This window comes from Colias eurytheme, chromosome 16, assembly GCF_061535395.1.
Source record: "Colias eurytheme isolate Ceu_HAF_F1 chromosome 16, ilColEury1 Martin Lab GWU primary, whole genome shotgun sequence".
Lineage (NCBI taxonomy): Eukaryota > Metazoa > Arthropoda > Insecta > Lepidoptera > Pieridae > Colias > Colias eurytheme.
The window spans coordinates 468116-492421 of record NC_142995.1 but is presented as its reverse complement, the minus strand read 5'-3'; the positions used below and the strand labels follow the sequence as shown (position 1 = coordinate 492421).

Below are 24306 nucleotides of genomic sequence, written 5' to 3'. Positions count from 1 at the left end.
GTAGTTGTATACAGCTGCAGACAGACTAGTTATACACGTAGACGTGCTCTGTAGTTATATAAAGCTGCTGACATACCAGTTATACACGTAGACATGATCTGTAGTTATATACAGCTGCTGACAGACGAGTTATACACGTAGACGTGCTCTGTAGTTATATACAGCTGCTGACATACCAGTTATACACGTAGACATGCTCTGTCGTTATATAAAGCTGCTGACATACCAGTTATACACGTAGACGTGCTCTGTAGTTATATACAGCTGCAGACAGACTAGTTATACACGTAGACGTGCTCTGTAGTTATATACAGCTGCTGACATACCAGTTATACACGTAGACATGCTCTGTAGTTGTATACAGCTGCTGACAGACGAGTTATTCACGTAGACGTGCTCTGTAGTTATATAAAGCTGCTAACATACCAGTTATACACGTAGACGTGCTATGTAGTTATATACAGCTGCAGACAGACTAGTTATACACGTAGACGTGCTCTGTAGTTATATACAGCTGCTGACATACCAGTTATACACGTAGACATGCTCTGTAGTTGTATACAGCTGCTGACAGACGAGTTATTCACGTAGACGTGCTCTGTAGTTATATAAAGCTGCTAACATACCAGTTATACACGTAGACGTGCTCTGTAGTTATATACAGCTGCTGACATACCAGTTATACACGTAGACATGCTCTGTAGTTGTATACAGCTGCTGACAGACGAGTTATTCACGTAGACGTGCTCTGTAGTTATATAAAGCTGCTAACATACCAGTTATACACGTAGACGTGCTCTGTAGTTATATACAGCTGCTGACATACCAGTTATACACGTAGTCATGCTCTGTAGTTGTATACAGCTGCTGACAGACGAGTTATTCACGTAGACGTGCTCTGTAGTTATATAAAGCTGCTAACATACCAGTTATACACGTAGACGTGCTCTGTAGTTATATAAAGCTGCTGACAGACGAGTTATACACGTAGACGTGCTCTGTAGTTATATAAAGCTGCTGACATACCAGTTATACACGTAGACGTGCTCTGTAGTTACATACAGCTGCAGACATACCAGTTATACACGTAGACATGCTCTGTCGTTATATAAAGCTGCTGACATACCAGTTATACACGTAGACGTGCTCTGTAGTTGTATACAGCTGCTGACAGACGAGTTATACACGTAGACGTGCTCTGTAGTTATATAAAGTTACTAACACACCAGTTATACACGTAGACATGCTCTGTAGTTGTATACAGCTGCAGACAGACTAGTTATACACGTAGACGTGCTCTGTAGTTATATACAGCTGCTGACAGACGAGTTATACACGTAGACATGCTCTGTAGTTATATAAAGCTACTAACACACCAGTTATACACGTAGACATGCTCTGTAGTTATATATAGCTGCAGACAGATGAGTCATACACGTAGGCATGCTCTGTAGTTGTATACAGCTGCTGACATACCAGTTATACACGTAGACATGCTCTGTAGTTAATTACAGCTGCTGACAGACGAGTTATACACGTAGACGTGCTCTGTAGTTATATAAAGCTGCTGGCAGACGAGTTGTACACGTAGACGTGCTCTGTAGTTATATACAGCTGCTGACATACCAGTTATACACGTAGACGTGCTCTGTAGTTATATTAAGCTACTAACATACCAGTTATACACGTAGACGTGCTCTGTAGTTATATACAGCTGCTGACATACCAGTTATACACGTAGACATGCTCTGTAGTTGTATACAGCTGCTGACAGACGAGTTATACACGTAGACGTGCTCTGTAGTTATATAAAGCTGCTGACATACCAGTTATACACGAAGAAATGCTCTGTAGTTGTATACAGCTGCTGACAGACGAGTTATACACGTAGACGTGCTCTGTAGTTATATACAGCTGCAGACAGATCAGTTATATACAGAGACATGCTCTGTAGTTAAATAAAGCTGCTGACATACCAGTTATACACGAAGACGTGCTCTGTAGTTATATAAAGCTGCTGACATACCAGTTATACACGTAGACATGCTCTGTAGTTGTAAACAGCTGCTGACAGACGAGTTATACACGTAGACATGCTCTGTAGTTGTATACAGCTGCAGACAGACTAGTTATACACGTAGACGTGCTCTGTAGTTATAAACAGCTGCTGACATACCAGTTATACACGTAGACATGCTCTGTAGTTGTATACAGCTGCTGACAGACGAGTTATACACGTAGACGTGCTCTGTAGTTATATAAAGCTGCTGACATACCAGTTATACACGAAGACATGCTCTGTAGTTGTATACAGCTGCTGACAGACGAGTTATACACGTAGACGTGCTCTGTAGTTATATACAGCTGCAGACAGATCAGTTATACACGTAGACGTGCTCTGTAGTTATATAAAGCTGCTGACATACCAGTTATACACGAAGAAATGCTCTGTAGTTGTATACAGCTGCTGACAGACGAGTTATACACGTAGACGTGCTCTGTAGTTATATACAGCTGCAGACAGATCAGTTATATACAGAGACATGCTCTGTAGTTAAATAAAGCTGCTGACATACCAGTTATACACGTAGACGTGCTCTGTAGTTATATAAAGCTGCTGACATACCAGTTATACACGTAGACATGCTCTGTAGTTGTAAACAGCTGCTGACAGACGAGTTATACACGTAGACATGCTCTGTAGTTGTATACAGCTGCAGACAGACTAGTTATACACGTAGACGTGCTCTGTAGTTATAAACAGCTGCTGACATACCAGTTATACACGTAGACATGCTCTGTAGTTGTATACAGCTGCTGACAGACGAGTTATACACGTAGACGTGCTCTGTAGTTATATAAAGCTGCTGACATACCAGTTATACACGAAGACATGCTCTGTAGTTGTATACAGCTGCTGACAGACGAGTTATTCACGTAGACGTGCTCTGTAGTTATATAAAGCTGCTAACATACCAGTTATACACGTAGACGTGCTCTGTAGTTATATAAAGCTGCTGACAGACGAGTTATACACGTAGACGTGCTCTGTAGTTATATAAAGCTGCTGACATACCAGTTATACACGTAGACGTGCTCTGTAGTTACATACAGCTGCAGACATACCAGTTATACACGTAGACATGCTCTGTAGTTGTAAACAGCTGCTGACAGACGAGTTATACACGTAGACATGCTCTGTAGTTGTATACAGCTGCAGACAGACTAGTTATACACGTAGACGTGCTCTGTAGTTATATAAAGCTGCTGACATACCAGTTATACACGAAGAAATGCTCTGTAGTTGTATACAGCTGCTGACAGACGAGTTATACACGTAGACGTGCTCTGTAGTTATATACAGCTGCAGACAGATCAGTTATATACAGAGACATGCTCTGTAGTTAAATAAAGCTGCTGACATACCAGTTATACACGTAGACGTGCTCTGTAGTTATATAAAGCTGCTGACATTCCAGTTATACACGTAGACATGCTCTGTAGTTGTAAACAGCTGCTGACAGACGAGTTATACACGTAGACATGCTCTGTAGTTGTATACAGCTGCAGACAGACTAGTTATACACGTAGACGTGCTCTGTAGTTATAAACAGCTGCTGACATACCAGTTATACACGTAGACATGCTCTGTAGTTGTATACAGCTGCTGACAGACGAGTTATACACGTAGACGTGCTCTGTAGTTATATAAAGCTGCTGACATACCAGTTATACACGAAGACATGCTCTGTAGTTGTATACAGCTGCTGACAGACGAGTTATACACGTAGACGTGCTCTGTAGTTATATACAGCTGCAGACAGATCAGTTATATACAGAGACATGCTCTGTAGTTAAATAAAGCTGCTGACATACCAGTTATACACGTAGACGTGCTCTGTAGTTATATAAAGCTGCTGACATACCAGTTATACACGTAGACATGCTCTGTAGTTGTAAACAGCTGCTGACAGATGAGTTATACACGTAGGCATGCTCTGAAGTTATATACAGCTGCAGACAGACTAGTTATACACGTAGACGTGCTCTGTAGTTATAAACAGCTGCTGACAGACGAGTTATACACGTAGACGTGCTCTGTAGTTATATAAAGCTGCTGACATACCAGTTATACACGTAGACATGCTCTGTAGTTGTATACAGCTGCAGACAGACTAGTTATACACGTAGACGTGCTCTGTAGTTATATACAGCTGCTGACATACCAGTTATACACGTAGACATGCTCTGTAGTTATATAAAGCTGCTGACATACCAGTTATACACGTAGACGTGCTCTGTAGTTATATACAGCTGCTGACATACCAGTTATACACGTATACATGCTCTGTAGTTATATACAGCTGCTGACAGACGAGTTATTCACGTAGACGTGCTCTGTAGTTATATACAGCTGCTGACAGACGAGTTATACACGTAGACGTGCTCTGTAGTTATATACAGCTGCTGACAGACGAGTTATACACGTAAACGTGCTCTGTAGTTATATACCACTGCTGACAGATGAGTTATACACGTAGACATGCTCTGTAGTTATATACAGCTGCTGACAGATGAGTTATACACGTAGACATGCTCTGTATATACAGCTGCTGACATACCAGTTATACACGTAGACATGCTCTGTAGTTATATACAGCTGCTGACAAATAAGTTATACACGTAGACATGGTCTGTAGTTATATACAGCTGCTGACATACCAGTTGTACATGTAGACATGCTCTGTAGTTATATACAGCTGCAGACATACTAGTTATACATGGAGACATGCTTGCGAGCTGCTGTTTATACACACCTTTTAAAACAAATTGCTGATTCTTACTGAAACTGCTTTCCGAAGAAATATGTGTTGAATGCCCATTAAAGAGTTTGTAGACTAAATAAATATTATAATTTATACCATATTTCTATACTTTTATATAATTTAACCTGTGGATGCGAGTGCTGTTCCAAGTATTTGATGATCTGTTCTGCTGAGATGCCGCCGCGGAACGCTTGACGTACTGACTCGCGGGTTATCACGCCGACTACGAGGTTCGGGAACCTGATAGATAATGATATTATAATCTGTTTTTAATATTAAATAAATATAAAAAATGTTGTGTGGTTTTATGAAACCACGGTAAAAGTGAAACTGTTCGAACGGTTCCGAACACTGCTTTGTGTAGCGCATGTCGCCTGACGGTCGGCTGCCGAGTAGGTATACCTACTCGGCAGCCGCGATACACGCGACATGCGCTACACAGACCAAAAAGTTTGAGACGATGTAATAAAAGTTTCACTTTAAAAAGGCTACTAAAACATTTTGCATACTTGTTTTGAATATTACAATGATTTATTATACAGTTAATGTATGAATCTTTAAAAATGAGAGGCGTTTAAAGACTTTTGGAGTTATGTTTAAAAAGGTGATAAATGTAAAAAAAAATATGTAATGACGATTCAAAGGTTCTAGAAGAAGTCTAATTGAATAAATAAATGTTTGAGTTTGAGTTTTAAAGAGTCGTTTTCAACTGATTTAAAAAATGGAGGATGTTCTAAACTAGACTGTATTTTTTATGTCTTGTCAGAACATTCGATACAAGGATCCGCATGTGGTGCCATTTAAAGAGTTGGTTTAACTTCGACAGTTTCAAGGATATTTTTCGCCAAATTTTCTTACTTTGTTGTGGGTAGTTCCACAATTCTTTATTACCTGTACATAAGTTCCGTGAACAATCCAAGTAAGGCAACTTGCAGGGTGCTCTGCGTATACCCGTACACCCTGTAGTTGCTCTCGACAACCACGTAGCCCTGTTGCCGGCCCGCTTCTAGCGGAGTGATGCCGTCTTTGACGCAAGTTATGTTGAGCGCGAGTCGGGTTGGGTAGAAACGACCCGCTTTACGCTGGAAATTTATGTTTTTGCGGTTAGAGTGAGGGTTTGGAAATAACTTCTTTAATGTAATTATGTAATCAACGTCAATAAAGAATTTTTTATATTTATTTTTATAATGTAAGGGATGTTTAATGCGAGTAGGTTGGGTAGAAACGACCCACTTTGCGCTGGAAATTTATGTTTAGGGGTTAGTGTGGGTTTGGAAATTACTTCTTTAATGTATGGGATGCTTAATGCGAGTCGGGTTGGGTAAAAACGACCCGCTTTGCGCTGGAAAGTAGTGTTTTTTAGGGTTAGAGTGAGGGTTTGGAAATAACTTCTTTAATGTAAGGGATGTTTAATGCGAGTCGGGTTGGGTAGAAACGACCCGCTTTGCGCTGGAAAGAAGTGTTTTTTGGGGTTAGAGTGAGGGTTTGGCAATAACTTCTTTAATGTAAGGGATGTTTAATGCGAGTCGGGTTGGGTAGAAACGACCCGCTTTGCGCTGGAAAGTGGAGTTTTTTAGGGTAAGAGTGTGGGTTTGGCAATAACTTCTTTAATGTATGGGATGTTTAATGCGAGTCAGGTTGGGTAGAAACGACCCGCTTTGCGCTGGAAATTTATGTTTTTGGGGTTAGATATGCGGGTAATGTAGGATGGATAGGGTAGAAATGTCTACTTTGTGCTGGAATTAAATCTTTTGGGAAATAAATCGAAAAATGAAGGATAGGGTGCTTGAGTCAGGTTGTTCAATGTGAGCAAGGTCGGGTAGAAACGACCCGCTTTGCGCTAGAATTGAAAGTGGTTTCAGCATTAATGGGTGGGTGATATTTAGGTTTTTATAGCATTCAAATGCTTTATGAATAGTATAATATAATATAATAATTATAAATTCCAGTAATGAGGTATAAATAAATAAATGAGGTTTGGTATAATTGACCCGCTTTCCGAAATGGAAGTCATTTCACGGTTAGAAAAATGTGGGATAAAGAGGGTTAACAGATAAACATTCTCAACGCTGGTTATGTTTTTGGGCAGTCAGGTCGGGTAAAAAAGACCCATTTCGCGCTGGAAATCAATGTATTTTAAAGTAAGAATTTGTGATGGATGGGCGAACAAGTTTTTTTATCATTATTGATAATCTTCATTTTTCTGAATGTTCAGTTTTGACAGAATTCATGAAATCGAGGAGGAAATTATTCAGTTCTCTAGTTTTTAATCGTAAAAAACTTTAAAAGATTTTGCCTTTTAACGCCAATTTGCTTCTTATTGGCACGTGAATTTATTTGTAGGTTGGAAAGCAGAACAAAATGTTTAAATATTTGTACACAAAATATAGTATTTTTGACAAAATATACTAGACTATAAAACCTAACTCCAATACATTCAATTTTATTTGTATCATGTTATTTTTTTTTCCTTTGGAGTTCTTGTCGATTTTTTTTACGTGGAAGCTTCATTCCAAAATAATTAATAAAAAAAGTTATTACTCATAAACACTTACATGAATTAAAAAAATGAGTTTAAAAATAAAAAAAAATTCTTATACCTTTCTCTGATATACAAGTCCAAACTCTCTCAAGTGTTGCAGAAATACTAACATATTATTGCTCATGCCTTCTGTACTGTAATCCTGAAAATAATAATAGTATTTAGTTTTTAAATATATATACATTTTGAAATGCATTGAAATAAAAATAAATATTTGAAATCGAATTATACAGGGTGTCACACCATTGGTATACTAAGCGCGAAGGGACGTGTAGTTTTGCCTACACTGATCACGTAAAAAATACATAAACAACAAAATTACATCAAAAAATTTTTGATAAATTTTTCCTGAAAATCCATGTTTTCTTCTCTAGCTTCGCGCAGCCGTCATATACCGCTTCTCTAATGTGAGCTTTTTGTCTATGAAAACATAATCATAAACGATAGCTCACGTGCTAGTGGCAAAAATGGAAGGGCTGCTTCTTAGAGGTGTACACATAGAGTTTTAAGAATTCATCTATTTGGAAAAAAAATGCGTCTGGAATTTTTTAAGTAATTTTTACGTACTCAGCGTAGGCAAAACTATAACCTCCTTTGAGCTTAGTATACCAACAGTGGGACACCCTGTATAGGGTGTAATCGTCTGCACAGGCGATTATTCCGTAATTATTATTTATTACAGATATCAAAAACTTTTTACTGATATCGAAAGTACTATAAAAATTGACAACAGCACACCTGCTTTTTTTCATGTATTTAAATAATGTAATAAATAAATAATTTTTTTTTTTATTTCTGAATTCTGAATAATTGTAACGAAATTTGATTTATATATAAAATCATAACGATCGAGAACTACTTTTAAGACCTGGCTTTAACCAAAATTACAATAGTAATATTATAATAAAAATGTGAAATATTCACCTTTCCCAGCGTACTAAAACTGAGTTGATATAAAAACGCCAAACATTCAGCCGAGCTCAAATTTCTTTTCTCCGCAGTGTGCAAATAGTGTTGTAGGAAAAGCCAAACCTGAATAATAGTGAATGTCTGTTATAGCATTTAAATGTACCTAATAATCCTACTAATTTCGAAATTAACGATTTTCAACGGATTTTAAACGCTATTTATTCATTACTAGCTTACCGCCCGCGGCTTCGTCCGCTTTGTCTAAAACCTAATAAATTATATACTAAAACCTTCCTCTTGAATCACTCTATCTATTTAAAAAAAAACAAAATCCGTTGCGTAGTTTTAAAGATTTAAGCATACAAAGGGACATATGGACAGAGAAAGCGACTTTGTTTTATACTATGTATAATGTAGTGATATTATTTTCCCGACGTTTCGAACACTTTGCAGCGAGCGTGGTCACAGGGAGACTAATGAAAACGTTCTAAATGTATAATACTCGCATAAAATCAAACACTAGAAAATACTAATCCTAATAGAAAATATTATAAATGCGGAACGCTATGATAAATAAATGATAAATATTTCAGGACAATTTTCACACACGACACTAGTAGTTGAATTGTTTGTACCAAAATTATATTCTATCACATAGATACAACGATTTTTGAAAAATCTGTAGGATTTTTTCTAATTGCACAGTTTTAATAATTGATGCAATAAAGATGAGAATGACTCAATTAAAGTTCAACAAATTCACTCAAATATGTAATTTAAAGTTACGGTTCTTTTTCAATACTAGTTTAATTTATTGCACAAAAAATTATTTGGATTGAATTGAAGCGAAAAAATGTTCACCTGTAGACCTAATGCAAATACATATATGCATTTAACATCCCTACTAATCTTATAAATGCGAAAGTAACTCTGTCTGTCTGTTACGCATTCCCGCTTAAACCTCTCAACCGATTTGGATGAAATTTGGCACAGACAATCTTTAGACCCTGAGAAAGAACATAGGCTACCTTTTATCAAAACACCGCGCGGGCGAAGCCGCGGGTGGAAGCTTGTAGGCTATATATTTTAAATATTTTTCCCAGCTCAATTTGAATCCTTTTTTCATAGAATTAAATATATATTTATTTATACCTGTTTAGCAGTGCTTAGTAGAAGGAACTGAAAACCTGCTTTGGTGATCACCGCAGAACCATCTTCAGCATCTCTGGAAAGAAACATATATTTTTTATTAATTATTTTTTAGTTAGCAGTAGTATAGATTGTTTCACTTACACATCTCAATAGTGAATGTATTTTAATGATTACTAGCTGCGCTTCGCGGTTTTACCCGCATGGCCCCGCTCCTGCATTTTTATATAAACTAGCGTTCCGCCCCGGCTTCGCCCATGGTACATATTTACGTTTTCTCTACATAAGAACCATCCTAGTACTTCAAGGAATATAATAAAAAAAGAATTATCGAAATCGGTTCAGCCGTTCTCAAGTTATGCGCTTACCAACACATTTTGGGATACATTTTTTTATATATAAATTTTTACTTATATAACTTCTTGCTTACCTGGTCATGAGACCGGCGTGCAGCAGGATCCTCACAGCATCAGCGCTGATGCCCTCCGTCTGCTGGCTGCCCACCATGTAGTGCAGCACACACTCCCACCGCTCCAGTGCGTATGCGTCCAGGAACGCTACGTCTCGGGCTTTGCCGTCCGGCTCCAGGGTTTGTGACATGCTCCATGGTCTACCGCTGTAAAAAAAAAAGTATGCGTGTACTAGAGTACACACGTAAGAAGTGAAACTTCTTTATGACCTTAAAAATGTCACGAGTATGGCGTAACGCAAAAATGTTACACTAAATTTTTGTCCAACCCCGATAAAGAAGTTTCACTTCAAAAAATTGGTTGTCTGTAAAGTCGGTTTACTGACGATAGTTGAACGTGACAACGTACGATTGTGCTTCTTTGTCGCTCGTTCCGCGCTCTCGCTCGCACTTCAAGCCTTACGGAACGCCTCAGAGCGAGGTAACGCCGCATGAGTCATGTTTTTTCGTGCATGCAGCCGGCTTTATCGAATTATAAGACGTTGTCACGTCAAAAAGTTTAGAATATTATGTTTAAATAAAAAGTTTTAAATTAATTTTGAATAGATACATAATATTTCAGATGATAATGTAGGTATAAATAAATTTACAGATGTTTGTATGTGAGTTTTTCAACTTTCAATGTTTATGTATTGTTAGAAATAACACGCGAGGCCGGGCTAAACATTCGTTTGAATGTAATAAGAATGTACCGCGATTCTACACAGCTACCTAATTGATGCAGGTAGTTGATAACAAATCGCAGCAAGTCAACGACTATTAGCAATGTGAGGGTAGTTGGGTCGAACGTCATATAAACAACGTCCGAGCCCCTAGGCACGATTCGTACGAATGCGCCACGATTCAAAGGAAAGCGGCATTTTACAGTATTCGACAGCTAAGCATGTTCTGACAGGTAACAGTGACTACTATTACCACACAAATATTAAATCAAAAGTTATGTCAAACAATATGTTATGTAGAATATCACAAATTGGAGTTCAGTGTTCTGAAATCTTTAAATCCAAAGTATTTATTAAAAAAGGAATGTCATGTAGAGTATCAAGATTTTAAATCAGTTTTGTATAAATCACTTAATATTCTAAATTATTTATAGCCTGTACTCAGTATACCAATTTTGGCGAATGAAATTAATATTGTTAATTAATAATAATCCTGTGAATCTACAAACTCACTTCTACAACCACTTCTTAATCTGATTCTTGTAAAATTTAAATGTATGTGATAATAATATGATGTGATTTAAATATATGACCTATTGTATTGAAATACCTGCATAAGGTTGCTAATATGTATGTACAAATATTGATATGCAATAAATGATTTGAATTTGAATTAAATAATAAATTGCCAATGACCGACAAATCTTTTGAGCTCTTTAGGATTAAGAGTAATGCTTTATTATTTATGAACATAAGTTTGCTGTCTTACCCTCCTAATAACGCTACTTTTAGGTTTTTCTTAAAAGACTGCGAGAGCAGCCAGCCAGGTAGACCACCAGGTATGGGCGCCTCATGCCACACGGACAGTTCCGACAGAGCTTCACTTGCTTTGCTCTGTTCTCTGCAAGAAAAATTTAGTGTAAATTATATCATAGAATATAAATATTAAGTACTTTTTTATCAATAAAAAATTTAAAAGCTTATCTATTCTTAGAGTATTTTTCAAGTCTAGAAAAGTTAAATAGTTATGAGATAAACACAAATATAAAGCACTAAATAGTAAGTGGATAATTTTAACACTGAATTATTACTTCTCTAAGCTTACATGCTATAGTATGGATGGGAACATAAGATAACATTTTGATGTACTTATTACCAAAAATTTTACACATTAACTTACTTGGCATGTGTTTGTGAAACCCAAGACGCTACCACTGCTTGTGGTACCGGCTGCTCGACAAACAGAAGTCGTATAACAAAATGACGAGCCAATTCTGGTAACTCTCTGAAAAACAACATAACCTGTTTTTATCTACAAAAATAAAAGAAAATGTCCAGTAAACGTATCAGATATTATAGTAATAATAAGTACAATGTTTCATAATATCTTTACCTATATACTGCTAAACAAATTGTTGGATAATTGTATAAAGTATCCAAAAATTGTGAAGAACGACTTTTTAGATATTCGTGCAGATCTTTACATTGCAAAGTTGGAGTGGTGTTTGAATTAAGAGACTTTGATTTTGAGGACTCCGACATCTTACTCATATTTCAATAGTTTTGCTTTCATTCAAAGTGGAAATTTGTTTATTAAAATAAAAACAATAATAGACCGTAATTAAAGCACACAACCGCCGCCGTCATCTTCAATTGGATGACATACGGTAAACTGCCAGTTGACTGTCATGTGTCACTTCTAATGTCAAAAACCGGAAATATTAGTGATGCGCCAATACCATAAACAAAGTTATGTTTTATATTTTAACTTTCATCTTTTTGCTTCGTAAGAAATGAGCGTAAAAGTGCACAGTGGACATAGTTCTATGTAATTTTAATAAAATGGTTTAAAAACATAGATATTATAAAATATTTCTAAGATCCCTATTAACAGAAAAATGCAATTTAACATAATATCTTTATAAAGTCATAAGAATATATTTTTTGTTTAATAAACAAGAAGTAAAAAAATCTTTGACTTCTATTTTTCTTCAAATCACTCTATTTTTTGCAAAAAATACAATAAAAAAAGTTAAAACATTAATAATACTTTCACATATTCTATGTCTACAAATAGGAAAAACAGAAGATAAAATGAAACTTGATATTTATAACACAAAGTCATTTTCCAAACTCCCTATCAAGTTATAAACTGTGGTTATTAACTAGTAGGGAGCATATTTCTAATGATCTAAATACACTACCTAGGTAATTTTATTTTTAATACATACTTGTTTCTACATCTGATATAATTGAGATGTCTCCCCATAGATCATTAATGATCTAAGTGTCTCCTAGAATACTTAATGGTTTAAATTTATATTACCATTTACCTGAGCACGGTTATTAAACTTTGTATAAACTTTAAAGAAAGGTACTCTATAAAATCTAAACGAGAAATACGTAACTCACAAAAAAGCTTTACAGCTATAGAGTTCAAATTGGCATAAAAATAACACAGTGGGTACAGGCGTACTTTATAAGCCTATACCAATGGGATTTTTTTAATCTCTTTGTCCCATACAAAAGAAAAAAGTATACTCACACATTTATATTGTGCGTGCACACACTAACAAACCCGTATACAGATGGGCGGCGCACACAAACGCAACGCGTCCGAGTTCACCGCATTCATTCTCGTCGGCAGATGGCGGATGCAGTAGACGCCTTCCATCAGTCGTGTATAGACAACTCGTCGAGCGCAGTGCGGTTTCGTTCCGCTAAGCACCATTTTGTGTGTAAACTTTCGAACGGGACATTGTGTGTATGTGCTCCGTGAATAATCTTTAAATACGAATTCAGTGTTTAATTCAATCGAGTGTTTCACTTTCGACATGCCCGCGGTGGGATCGATGCGATATCTCGGGCGCTCGTAGAAACCGCGCCTCCGTCATGAGCGAGTGATCGTCGACGTAAAAAAAGTTGACACAGGAAACATGTCTGGGCGGACCGCCGACGCGGATACGAGCGAAGGGTTCGAGTTCGAAATTCGAAAGCGGTCATGTCATCGCCTCTCGGATTTCGTATAAGTCACCGTCCAATGTCAAAATCGTGCACGTACCGCGAGCGCCGAGAGTCCGGAGCGAGCGGACAATGCAGTCGTTGGTAGTGTGGTGGGCGGTGGTGTCGGCGGCCTGGGCGCTGGCGGGCGCCTGCTCCAGCTCGATCAGCAAGCGGCCGGCGCGGCCCGCGCGCCCGCAGCGCCCGCCGCCGCAGCCGCAGCCGCAGCCGCGCCTCAACGTCACCTTCCCCATCTTCAAGTGCGAGCCGGACTACTCGGAGTACTACTGCCTCAACGGCGGAGTGTGTTTCACGGTGGTGATCTCGGACAGTCCCATCTATAACTGTGAGTGCCGGAGCGGCTTCGTGGGGCCGCGATGCGAGTTCAAGGACTTGGACGACTCGTACGTGCTGACGAGCCGGCAGCTCATGATGGAGACGGCGTCGATAGCGGGCGGCGCGACGGTGGCCGTGTTCCTGGCGATTCTAGTCTGCTTCGGCGCGTGGGTGCGGCTGCACCGGCGCGGCAAGGCGCCGCCCGCGGCGGCGGAGCGCGGCCAGGTGCACCTGGTGGCCGTGGCGGCGCCGCGCGGGGCCGTGCACCTGTGCGCGCCCGCGCCGCCCTAGCCGCCCTAGCCGCCGAGGACTCTGTCGAGCGACCTGTTCATATTTCGTGTACATATAGTTAGATTACGTGTTAAGTGTGGATCGAACGGGAGATAAAAATTTATGTGATAATTATTTTACGGAGCATATAATTTATTTCTGAGGAATTTCTTTTGTATATACCGTAACGTTCGGGAGTTGCAGTTTGTCAAATTCCAGTCCCTCCAGCTGTGATTGTGAAACGGTTCCGTTGACGTGTGTTGGACTAGTGAGAACGGCGACGACCATGTACCTATATGCTACTCGCTCATAGAAGTTGTTATGTTGTATTGTTGGATTGTATAACAGGTTATATTCCCTCTGCCTGGGCTGGATGTGTTCAGTCCATGTGGCAATGTCTAATTTCTTATTAGAATTCAATATGAAAGATCCATCGTGGTAGTTGCGACAGAGTGGCCACCACGATGGATTCCTGTGGTTCCACTGCATGTTATTGTTTTGTATTGTAGCAAATGTTTAGTAAATGGGCATTATTGTAAAGTCATGAGCACTTATACTCGCAATAGATAATGTATCTATACCCTGAAGGAAAGCTGTTCTTTGTGTATTGCAAAGAACAGCAAAGTTTTTGATGGGCCGGGTGTCCCGTGGCCCTGTTATCTCTTGATATTTGTAAATCGATGTTACTTGTATTTATTACTTGTTGTATACAGATAGTATTGTAATGAATTGGGATGCTTGTGAGGCAGCGAGTAGCTCAGTTCCTATTGCTGTAGCACATTCCATCACGGTTAGAGATTTTTACTGGTGTCAGTATTATTTTGTAATACATGTTAAGCCTGCAGCTTTACTTTATTTTTTAATTTATACCTGATATCCCACTGGGATAGAGCTGTATTATATTCGTTTAATGGTGGAAACCTGCCCTTAATGAGAAGGCTTCTTGTAAATATAGCCCCTGTAGGTATTTATTAGATATTTATAAACATTTATTTATTGACTGCTTTATTTAGTTAAAAATTCAATGATCAGCCGCACAGAATTTGCCTTGTTAATGGTTGCATTCATTAAACCTTGCTAAGCACGGCCACACTATCATGCCCCATGTAATCTCATTATGAATCTCATTAATTGTAAAAATCGTAAAACATTGGATGGTGCATAAAATGTCATGACCTCAATGTGAAATTACCAATTTCTTCTCGCTTCATGCTATTCTCTATATAATTCAATAATCTCTTATGTGTAATGTGAAATTGTAACGATTTATGGAATTTAAATCAATAATAATTAATTGTAGCCAATAAAATGTGAAGTCTATGTAATTGTCTGTATATTGTGGTGATTTGCACTGAGGGAATGACGCAAAAATATAGCAAATTTGTTAATGGGCTGTGACAGCGACGTGGGATCTGGTGTATTGGTTGTTTTTACTTTAGAACATTCTACCATTTATGGCTTTCACATGTAATGACAATTTGTAATACCGGTAGATCAGGTCCCCGAAACAAATTGAATATTGTGTATCATATTGTATTGTATCAATTCATATGAGATTGTTTATATAACATTCCAAAGTATATGTAAAATATTACCTACATCACTAATAATTTTGAAATATCTGTTAAGATGATACATTGTTAATTATACAGTTTTCTATTGATCATTTGTTAAAAGAAAATTATATGAAACTAAATCTTTACTAATGCTTTTTATTCCCACCGTCTCGAACATCACAATTAAATACTTTATCAAAGATCTGCCAGACTAAATAAAATTCCAAAAATATCTTAACTCAAATTGTTTCTCACAATCTTGACCTGCTTTAAAAAACTCTGTACATCACTTGTTAATTGATTTTCATCATGTTTGAAGGTGTAGATTTACTGAGTTTTAAAAGTGAATATTGAATAATCTTGAATGCATGAAAAATGTGTATTGATAACCGTCACAAACATATTTACAGTAAATTAAAAATATCAAAAGTACCAATAATTTCTATTTTAAATACTAAATGTGAATTTTTATAAAGTATAATTTTATCATGATTTTATCTATGTTGTTGTTACGATATTGTAGACAATGTGTTTACAAAACAAAACATAATTAGCTTTTCTAGTCCATATTTTATAACTTTAGAGAATAAATCAATTGCAAGATAACGCTTACACCGTGAAATTGATTAATGGCCCATTAAAATTAATAAAATAATATGTGTATCGGTTACAAGATACAACTGCACGCGTTTTCTCTTAATTCAATTAATTCTGTTAACGAAATCAAATCTCTTTCAACAATTTATGTTCTAACTATTTATTGTTACGTTTTTTCGGAACAATATAAATATCTATAACAATAGTGATTACCTACTTAAATATAAAGCAAAAGAGAAATTGAATGGATCTTTGTAAAGTATCGCTCTATAGAAGCTGTGACCGCATCAATCGAATCTGGTTTTCAGTCAACAATAATCTCTAAGAAGTGTGACCAGAAAACGTGATCCCTTCCTTACGACGCGACGTTAAGACCTAGAAAAAGTGGCTGACGACGAGTCCATTCAATGTCTGGGAGCATATTTTTATGAATAGGTACATGGACCGGTCCGCCACCGGCGTCGCTAGCTAGAGTTCATTGAATGAGTGCCTGTTGGTTTGTTGACATTCCCCGAAAACCTGCCCGGCCCGGAATAGCCGTGTACCTATCGCAAGTTCCCGATGGACAAACGACCGAAATAGACGCCGCTTTAAAGATTAAAAACGCTTTCGGTGATAGCTGTTTTGTCGGAATTAGGCAGGATGTTGTAAATAGGGTTAAATAAAATTCGAACGTCTTTTATTCGCGTAACAATGTAATTCTAAGCTGATTATCTCGGTGTGGCAAACGTTATGCCTGATTTGTCATTTGGCATGTAACGTACGTGCTAGTTTAATGTCGTTACACAATATTTAGTAATATCGATATGCATACCTTTGTTTTATCATTTTAGGCGAAATTTTACTCGTATTCGTTGAGTAATCTCAAAAAATATCTTACTTCATGTAGATACAAACTAAACAGTAACAGGAAAATTATTTGTGTTGTGCACTATAATTGTGTTATTAACTATGAGTAATTTACTTGAATACATTAATATGTAGTAGCCAACGTTTAGAAAAACACCTAGGTTTGTATTGGAATCATGACACATAGATATTTAACGTTTCACTTGTTGCGTAACTTAGATTGCCTATATTATTTGTTTATACATTCTTTTATAATATTTTAATTTTTGTACTAATGATTGTTTTTGACGGAATTGTGTGTACGTTGCGAATTATTGCATGCATTTTATGTCCGGTTAGGTAACATGTTCAGTAATTGTAACATTGTTGTTTATTATTGACTAGCGGTCCGCCCAGGCTTCGCCCGTGGTACATATTTCGCAATAAAAGGTAGCCTATGTTCTTTCTCAGGGTCTAAAGATTATCTGTGCCAAATTTCATCAAAATCGGTCCAGTAGTTTATGCGTGAAAACCATACATACCTACATACAAACCTTTCCTCTTTATAATATTAGTAGGAAATAATATTGTAATACTGTGATATTAGTATAGATTAGCTGCATGCTAAGATTTCCTTTGGAATTCGGACGATGAGTGTATGGTACCTACCTACTGAAGAAAAAAGCTTTAGATTCAGATTGACACATAAAATAATAAAATTTTAACAGGTAAGTAACTAGGTAGGTAGTAAAATTATTTATTATCAAGGGAATCAAATCAAATGTTTTAATATTAAAGTTCATCCAAATTTACAAATCTTATAGGTACCTCGAGACTCGAACCCTCTTATACCTACCTATTAGAAACAGAAACGTAAAATTGAGATGTAGGTACAAAACTATCAAAGATCATTCAAACATTACTAATAATTGAACATCATAACGTCATGCGCCTAACATAAATAAGGCTTGATGTCCTAAAAATTAACAATCGTTAAACCGAAGTATAAGATACAATATTAATATTACGACTGCGAACAAATCAGTGAATGAACACATCAAAGCGAGACAGGCTTTGAGACATTCATCAAGTATAACCAGCGTAAGGTGACCCTCCGCGCCCCCCGCGTGCTCTGTAATCATAGACGAAGTTACGCGCCGTCGAGTAAAACCAGGGGTCTAATTTTTGGTTGTAGTTTTAGACGGTACGTCGCGCGGCCCACGCTGCACTCTTTATGGTTAGCGGGCAGTGGTCATTGCGTCCAATTAACATGCCTACGTGTACGTCCCACTTTGTCATTATACTCTGCAAAAATCTTCCAACTACCCTACAGCCGTGACAATGGTTTAATACAATCACGCGATTATAGTTTATAATCTAAAAGACAAAGAGGAGAATATCGCGTGAACGTTTTAGTGGAAGTCAAGCGTGGTGCCGTGGTCGGTTGTACGAGTGCTTCTACTGGGATGTTTTATTAAATTATGTCACCGAAGTTCCGAGGCAACGGTTTATCTTCATTCATTAACAAATACTTAACGTAGGTATGACAAGTTTTTTACTTTCAAATAATATGCGGTAATGACATCATTTATGTAAATGTTGCAGTTTTACCAATTTTTCGTATTATTGAGTGCGGGTGGCGTGCGAAAGTAGGTATTTTATTTATTTAAGTTAAATTATAATGTGTACGTTTAAAATAAATTATAATTTATATTTAATAAAAGAAACTGGTAGCATCAGTAAAATACTTACTCAAAATCATATCCGAAAGTGGAAATTGGGTTAAAATCTGTCCAGCCGTTAATGAGGTTAGCTTGAATATGCACTAAGTTGTTTTCTAACTACCTAATACCTACTTACCTTCAGCCTTCTATTATTTCATGATATGTAATTATATAATTAAAAGACATTACAAAAAAAGATGTTTATTGTAGCGCATAAATTGCATTTACTTCCGTATGCTAACTGCAACAAATAACATGTTTTTCTAAACTAAAATGTCATTCAATAAAAGCCTGGAGTCAGGAATCAGGATACGAACAAATATAATTACAGCTGGAACATGTTTCTAAACTTATAGATAAAAAGTAATAAATGCGTGCTATAGATTCCTAGAGTCTAGCTTAGCAGGTGTGCCTCAGGAGAATGTCTATATACCTAAATGTTTTTATAAAGTTTTTATTGTCTGGATGTACCTACTAGTATTTCTTTTCTCTATGGAATATACTAGCCAGCTTGGAGCTCGCACTTACAGTGTATAGGTACATACCTAATATTAGGTATGTTGTTTTCTTATAGCAAAAAGTTCTGTGATGAGGTTTGTATAGCATGTGTCTATTTCATTATACAGCAATTAATTAAAAATTTGTATCGTGATATACTTAAGTATGATGTAATTCTATTATTTTTCCATTTTGTCGTAATTTTTCTTATTATGTCATCGACAAATAGGTAAGTACATTTTATATGGAGCAAGGACTGAAAATTGTATAATACTATAATACAGATCAATTTTTACAATTAACTGCTGTGACGACGTTTCATCGAGATACATTATGGCGGCATGGCTGAGAAATGAGGAATGAGGAAAAACAAATAAAAAGGTGTGTCAAAATTTGGACTCGAATCTCGATTAACGCAAACTCATTTAACTGAGCAGTTATTAAAGCGTTCTAATAATTAATTGAACCATCGTTTGTTAATATATTTAGTCAATTATTTTCAATGCTGTGAAGTCAAAATAAGCTTGAGCCTACATCCAAAATTGTTCATGTTTATTCATGCTTTATTAGCCGTGCAAAATTCAAAGTATCTACATTCTACATTTTTTTTATTGTTCATCTGTGGCGTGCGCACGTGCCGCCATCTGTCGCAGGAAGCGCCACTCGAGCAGAAGATGGGCTTCCAACGAGACAGATAAGTGACAGTCTGTCACGCACAGGTGCCTTGGTGCCTGATATGAAAAAAAAAATAGCATTCGGTTTTTGAAACACCATGTTTTTTTAAACCTATGGTAGGCTTAGACCTGTGGCTTAGACAATAAGCTCTCAATTTTCAAAATAATGTGAATTCAGTTACCGAAATTCACTCGAGAATTCACTAAATAGCAGAATTAGCAACAAAAAAAGAAAGATACGCTCAGTTCAGGGCAGATCTTAAATATTACAACACTATAGAAATAGCAAAAAATAAATATTGTACATATTCTCCATATTAAAAAGCTGATTGCTGAGGAGTCAGATAGCATTGATCTTTGGCAGTTAGAATTATCAGTCAAATTGAATATGTAGATAAGTTTTACAAAATACAATGAACTTAATTATAGTTTAATTCATTAGTTCCTACCTATCTGACCATACGTTAGGTACAGGTTTTTACTTTTTATAAGCAAAAACCAACTCAAGGGTGGGCTAAAAAAGCAGCGCACGTGTCACCTGCTTCATTTCGTTATTGTTTGAAGTACCTCTTGCATGTCATTATCTCATTTTATCATTACGATCTCTAATATCGATTAGCGTAAGGGACAAAAGAGCATAGAGCATCGCAGTTTTAATAGATGGGTATGGTTTAATTTTTAAAGTTTTTTAGAAGATATAGTAGTTTTGCATGCTTTGCAGAATAGTCAGACAACAATGCGGGATTAGGTATTTACTATTTAGGTTTCAGTGCTATATTTCGAAGATGATTTTGGAATGATTCCTTTAAGTTGGATGCTCTTTACTTGACCTAAAATATAATTGTCAAATCTGTAAACTTCGTCTATTAACTTCATAATTAAAATAAATAAAAAAATCACACCACTAACTATATTCTTATTTTATAACATCATCAATGTATTCTTAGAACAATTTTAACAGTTATAGCACAGGTTATAGGCAGTACTGTTAACTATTCTGCATAGGTACTTACTTTGCACTTACCTTTGAATCCCGGACCTGGCTGTAGCACCTCTTCTGTAACTTACAAAGCTATTATGTACTTATATAGTTATTTAGTAATAAGAAACGTTTACATTTGTCGCAAAACGCATGTGAAATGGCCGATCGTATCGCCGTGGGAAATGATTTTCTTGACGGAAGCTTTGTCGCGTAATTGTATGCAAAATGATTTAATTGAAGAAAATGTTGTATATAAACAGGTCATATGGATAATCTGTTTTTTACCTACTGGTTTCTTCCTGTGTATTCAGTATTCGCTTACGTTTTAATAGAATGAAAATAAGACATAAGTCCGAGCTAAATCGGTTCAGTATAGTTTTTCCGCTAATCTTTTACAAGAAATCTACAACTTGTAAGTAAAGGATAATCTTCTCTTCTTCTTTTTATATAGTTATAAAAATAAACAAACAAACAAACAAAAATACTTTATTGTGCACCACAGAGAAAAGTACAAGTAAGGACACAATACATTGTTAATAAAAGAGCACAACAGGCGGTCTTATCGCTCAGACAGCGATCTCTTCCAGACAACCTGGTGGACAAGGAGACGCAGTGCAAAAGTAATAAAATAAACAGGGCAAAGTGCACTAAAAACAGAAAAAATACTACTAAAATATATATATAATATATAAGCATACAAATATACATAAACATAGATACACATATACATACATAATATAACTATATAAATAGATACATACATATACAGGGTGTACCAAAAAGCAGCGATGAACGGAAGCTGAGAGGCAGAGGACCCAGAATAAAATAAGTCGATTTTTCCTTCCTAACGCAATAACTCCAGAACGCACGAACTGATTTCCACGTTTTTGCATTCGTTGGAAAGGTCTCGGGCTCCGTGAGGTTTATAGCAAAGAAAAGGTATCTCTGGTGGAAAAACGGAGTTCGCCCGGTTTGCTAGTTTCATGTAAAAATTAGAAAATTTTAGAATAAAATTGACTAAAATACTAAGATTTAGAAGTACCTAGGTGTGAATCTTCGTTTTATGCTTATTGTATTATATCAATGCACTCAATGTTGAAACAAATTAGGTCGAATATGTAATTAATTATTAAAAACTATTGTTACAAATATCTAACTACTTGAGAGCGTGTATGAAACGTGTTTGTGTTTTGTTGTTTAGATAATTATAATAATGTATTATTTATTCTTATTGCATTCTTATTACTTAGAAATGTTATTTAAAATAGTAAGAAAAAAGCCGTTTATTTATTTTAATATAAAATGAAATTAAAATTTAACCCAGGAATAAACCTATTCATTATGAAAATTACATTTAGCACTGCGGCTCTTCTGTAATAATTATTTACTTAAAATATATTCAAAGTAATAAAATATAATTAACATCAATTAAAAGTAATAAAATTTTAAGACGTTAATTTAAATAATTTAACAATAAAAATCATTAACACGGAGTTTTTATAATTTAAATAAGGTTGAAATAACAGTGCTGTGTATCCTTTTATTACCAAACTATGAAATAAAACTTGTATCAAAGCTAAGAAAATATCTTTAAATTAAAAAGTCATTTCGTTCATTAATACCGTTAATATTTTAATTTACAATTGTCTGCGCATGATTATAATCTATGCAGATTAGATGAACCACAGACTAGAAATAATATACTACGTATACAAAAGAATATTTCAAGCTTTAGTAATTATAAAATGCCATAGTGCGAAGCCAAATTTATCAGTTTGTTACCTCATACGGCTCATAGATAACAAAGGAATAAAATGAAATTACCGTATTGTAACAACAGTCAAAAAAAGATGGTAAATGAAATAAGCTACCTACATTTAATGCAAGAATTTGCGAATGAACTATTGAAAATCATTACTTTTTTGGAAAAATCGGTTTCATACAAAAAGCATTTTCGCAATAAATGTTATAGTAAGTACAATTATTCTGTGCTTTATATCTACAATTAAATTTATCTATTGTGACGCCAACAGATGTTTACGTAAGGAATGATTCGCTATAAAATGTTAATGGCCAATTTCAGCAAATAGGCTATACCAGTCCAAAACAAATATAGAAAGTGAAATTAAAATGCTAATGAATAAACCAAATACGAATTGTCTGTAACTTGACATTCTTTTTCTTTAAGTTTCTATTGCCATAGTCCATTTATATAAAAAAAAAGAACATTTCTGGTTGTCTCTCGCTAATGTATTTAGATAAAGATACGTATTTGGTAAGGTAAAAAATACAGGCTGAGCTTAATACCTGATTTTAGTAAGGTTAGTAGTTAGATACGTCATGTATTTTTAAATGATTTACGAGTTTTATTATGATACCAATTACCAAGATAGACACATACCTATTATTAGACGTTAGACCGTGACATCCCTCCTGCCAGTATAGCTACATATTTTCATTTCGTAAAATCTTCCACCCTTTCCCCCCCGAATATGTTCTAAAAGATTGGAAGAAAATTGTGACAAAAAATGTCTAATACCAACAGTACAGTACTTTACCAGCAAGTCGTTGAACTGGCCCTAAGCGCAATAAATAGATTTCTAGCACTAGCAAAATGAGGTAAAATTATTTCTTTAAATAATTTATTTCTTTTCAAACGAAGTCACGTTCAACATCTAGTCTGCTTATATAAGACCATTGTTTGACCGGAATCCGACTGTTTAGATACTTCTCGATCACAATACAGAACTAAACATAATATTTTTGTTTGTTTAGCAGATTGTTTTAGTTCAATCAGGTCACTATTGTGAGTCCATATGCTCCATAGATTGCAAATATTAACGGAATTCCCGCGGAAAATTTGATTCAAAACTAAATATTTATTTTTTCAACTAGACTTCTTCAAGAAGCACTTTTGCACAAGTTCGGAAGGTAGGTAGTATTCACAGAGAACATCCAGGAAAAAACTCTGTAGTTGCTCTTTTAAATCATGTCAATTTTTACACATTAAAGTTTTCATAATATTTATAATGGCAAAGAGCTTCATTATCCAAGTTCCTAAGTTTCTGTTGTTTCTTGTGTTCCTTATACAAATAAGGTTATGTATAATAGCACCGAGCACGTCTATAACAGTTTAAGTTTGAGCAACCATTCTGTGACAGTGCTACGCACGTGCACCGTTTTGAGAGCAGTCGTGAGCCTTTCAATTGCATTGGGATGGCGGTAATGTTATGGTTGAGGAAATTGGGTGAATTTGGAACGCGAAAAACTGGGTAAAACCACAG

At 36.0% G+C, this 24306-nt stretch overlaps 2 protein-coding genes across 2 annotated transcripts in view; one reads left to right on the top strand and one right to left on the bottom strand.

Moving 5' to 3' along the window:
- Nucleotides 1-12228, bottom strand: part of mrn (general transcription factor IIH subunit 4 marionette) — a 45772-nt gene extending 33544 nt beyond the window's left edge. The window contains exons 1-9 of the mRNA XM_090110697.1: nt 11951-12228; nt 11738-11842; nt 11327-11458; nt 9857-10042; nt 9430-9502; nt 8293-8400; nt 7427-7510; nt 5718-5908; nt 4952-5066 (exon numbers count right to left, since the gene is read on the bottom strand). Coding sequence (XP_089966823.1) covers nt 4952-5066; nt 5718-5908; nt 7427-7510; nt 8293-8400; nt 9430-9502; nt 9857-10042; nt 11327-11458; nt 11738-11842; nt 11951-12108 — 1152 coding nt within the window. The 5' untranslated portion in view covers nt 12109-12228. The remainder of the gene's footprint in view (nt 1-4951; nt 5067-5717; nt 5909-7426; nt 7511-8292; nt 8401-9429; nt 9503-9856; nt 10043-11326; nt 11459-11737; nt 11843-11950) is intronic.
- A 949-nt stretch (nt 12229-13177) lies between these two features.
- LOC149901514 (protein spitz-like) lies at nt 13178-15865 on the top strand. Its single transcript, XM_090110699.1, has one exon. It carries the CDS (start codon nt 13651-13653, stop codon nt 14182-14184), a length of 534 nt encoding a protein of 177 aa, XP_089966825.1. The 5' UTR covers nt 13178-13650; the 3' UTR covers nt 14185-15865.
- Nucleotides 15866-24306: the final 8441 nt, after the last annotated feature.

What these genes read in the sequence shown, in the direction of transcription:
- LOC149901514 (XM_090110699.1), top strand. Translation starts at nt 13,651, where the DNA reads ATGCAGTCGTTGGTAGTGTGGTGGGCGGTGGTGTCGGCGGCCTGGGCG.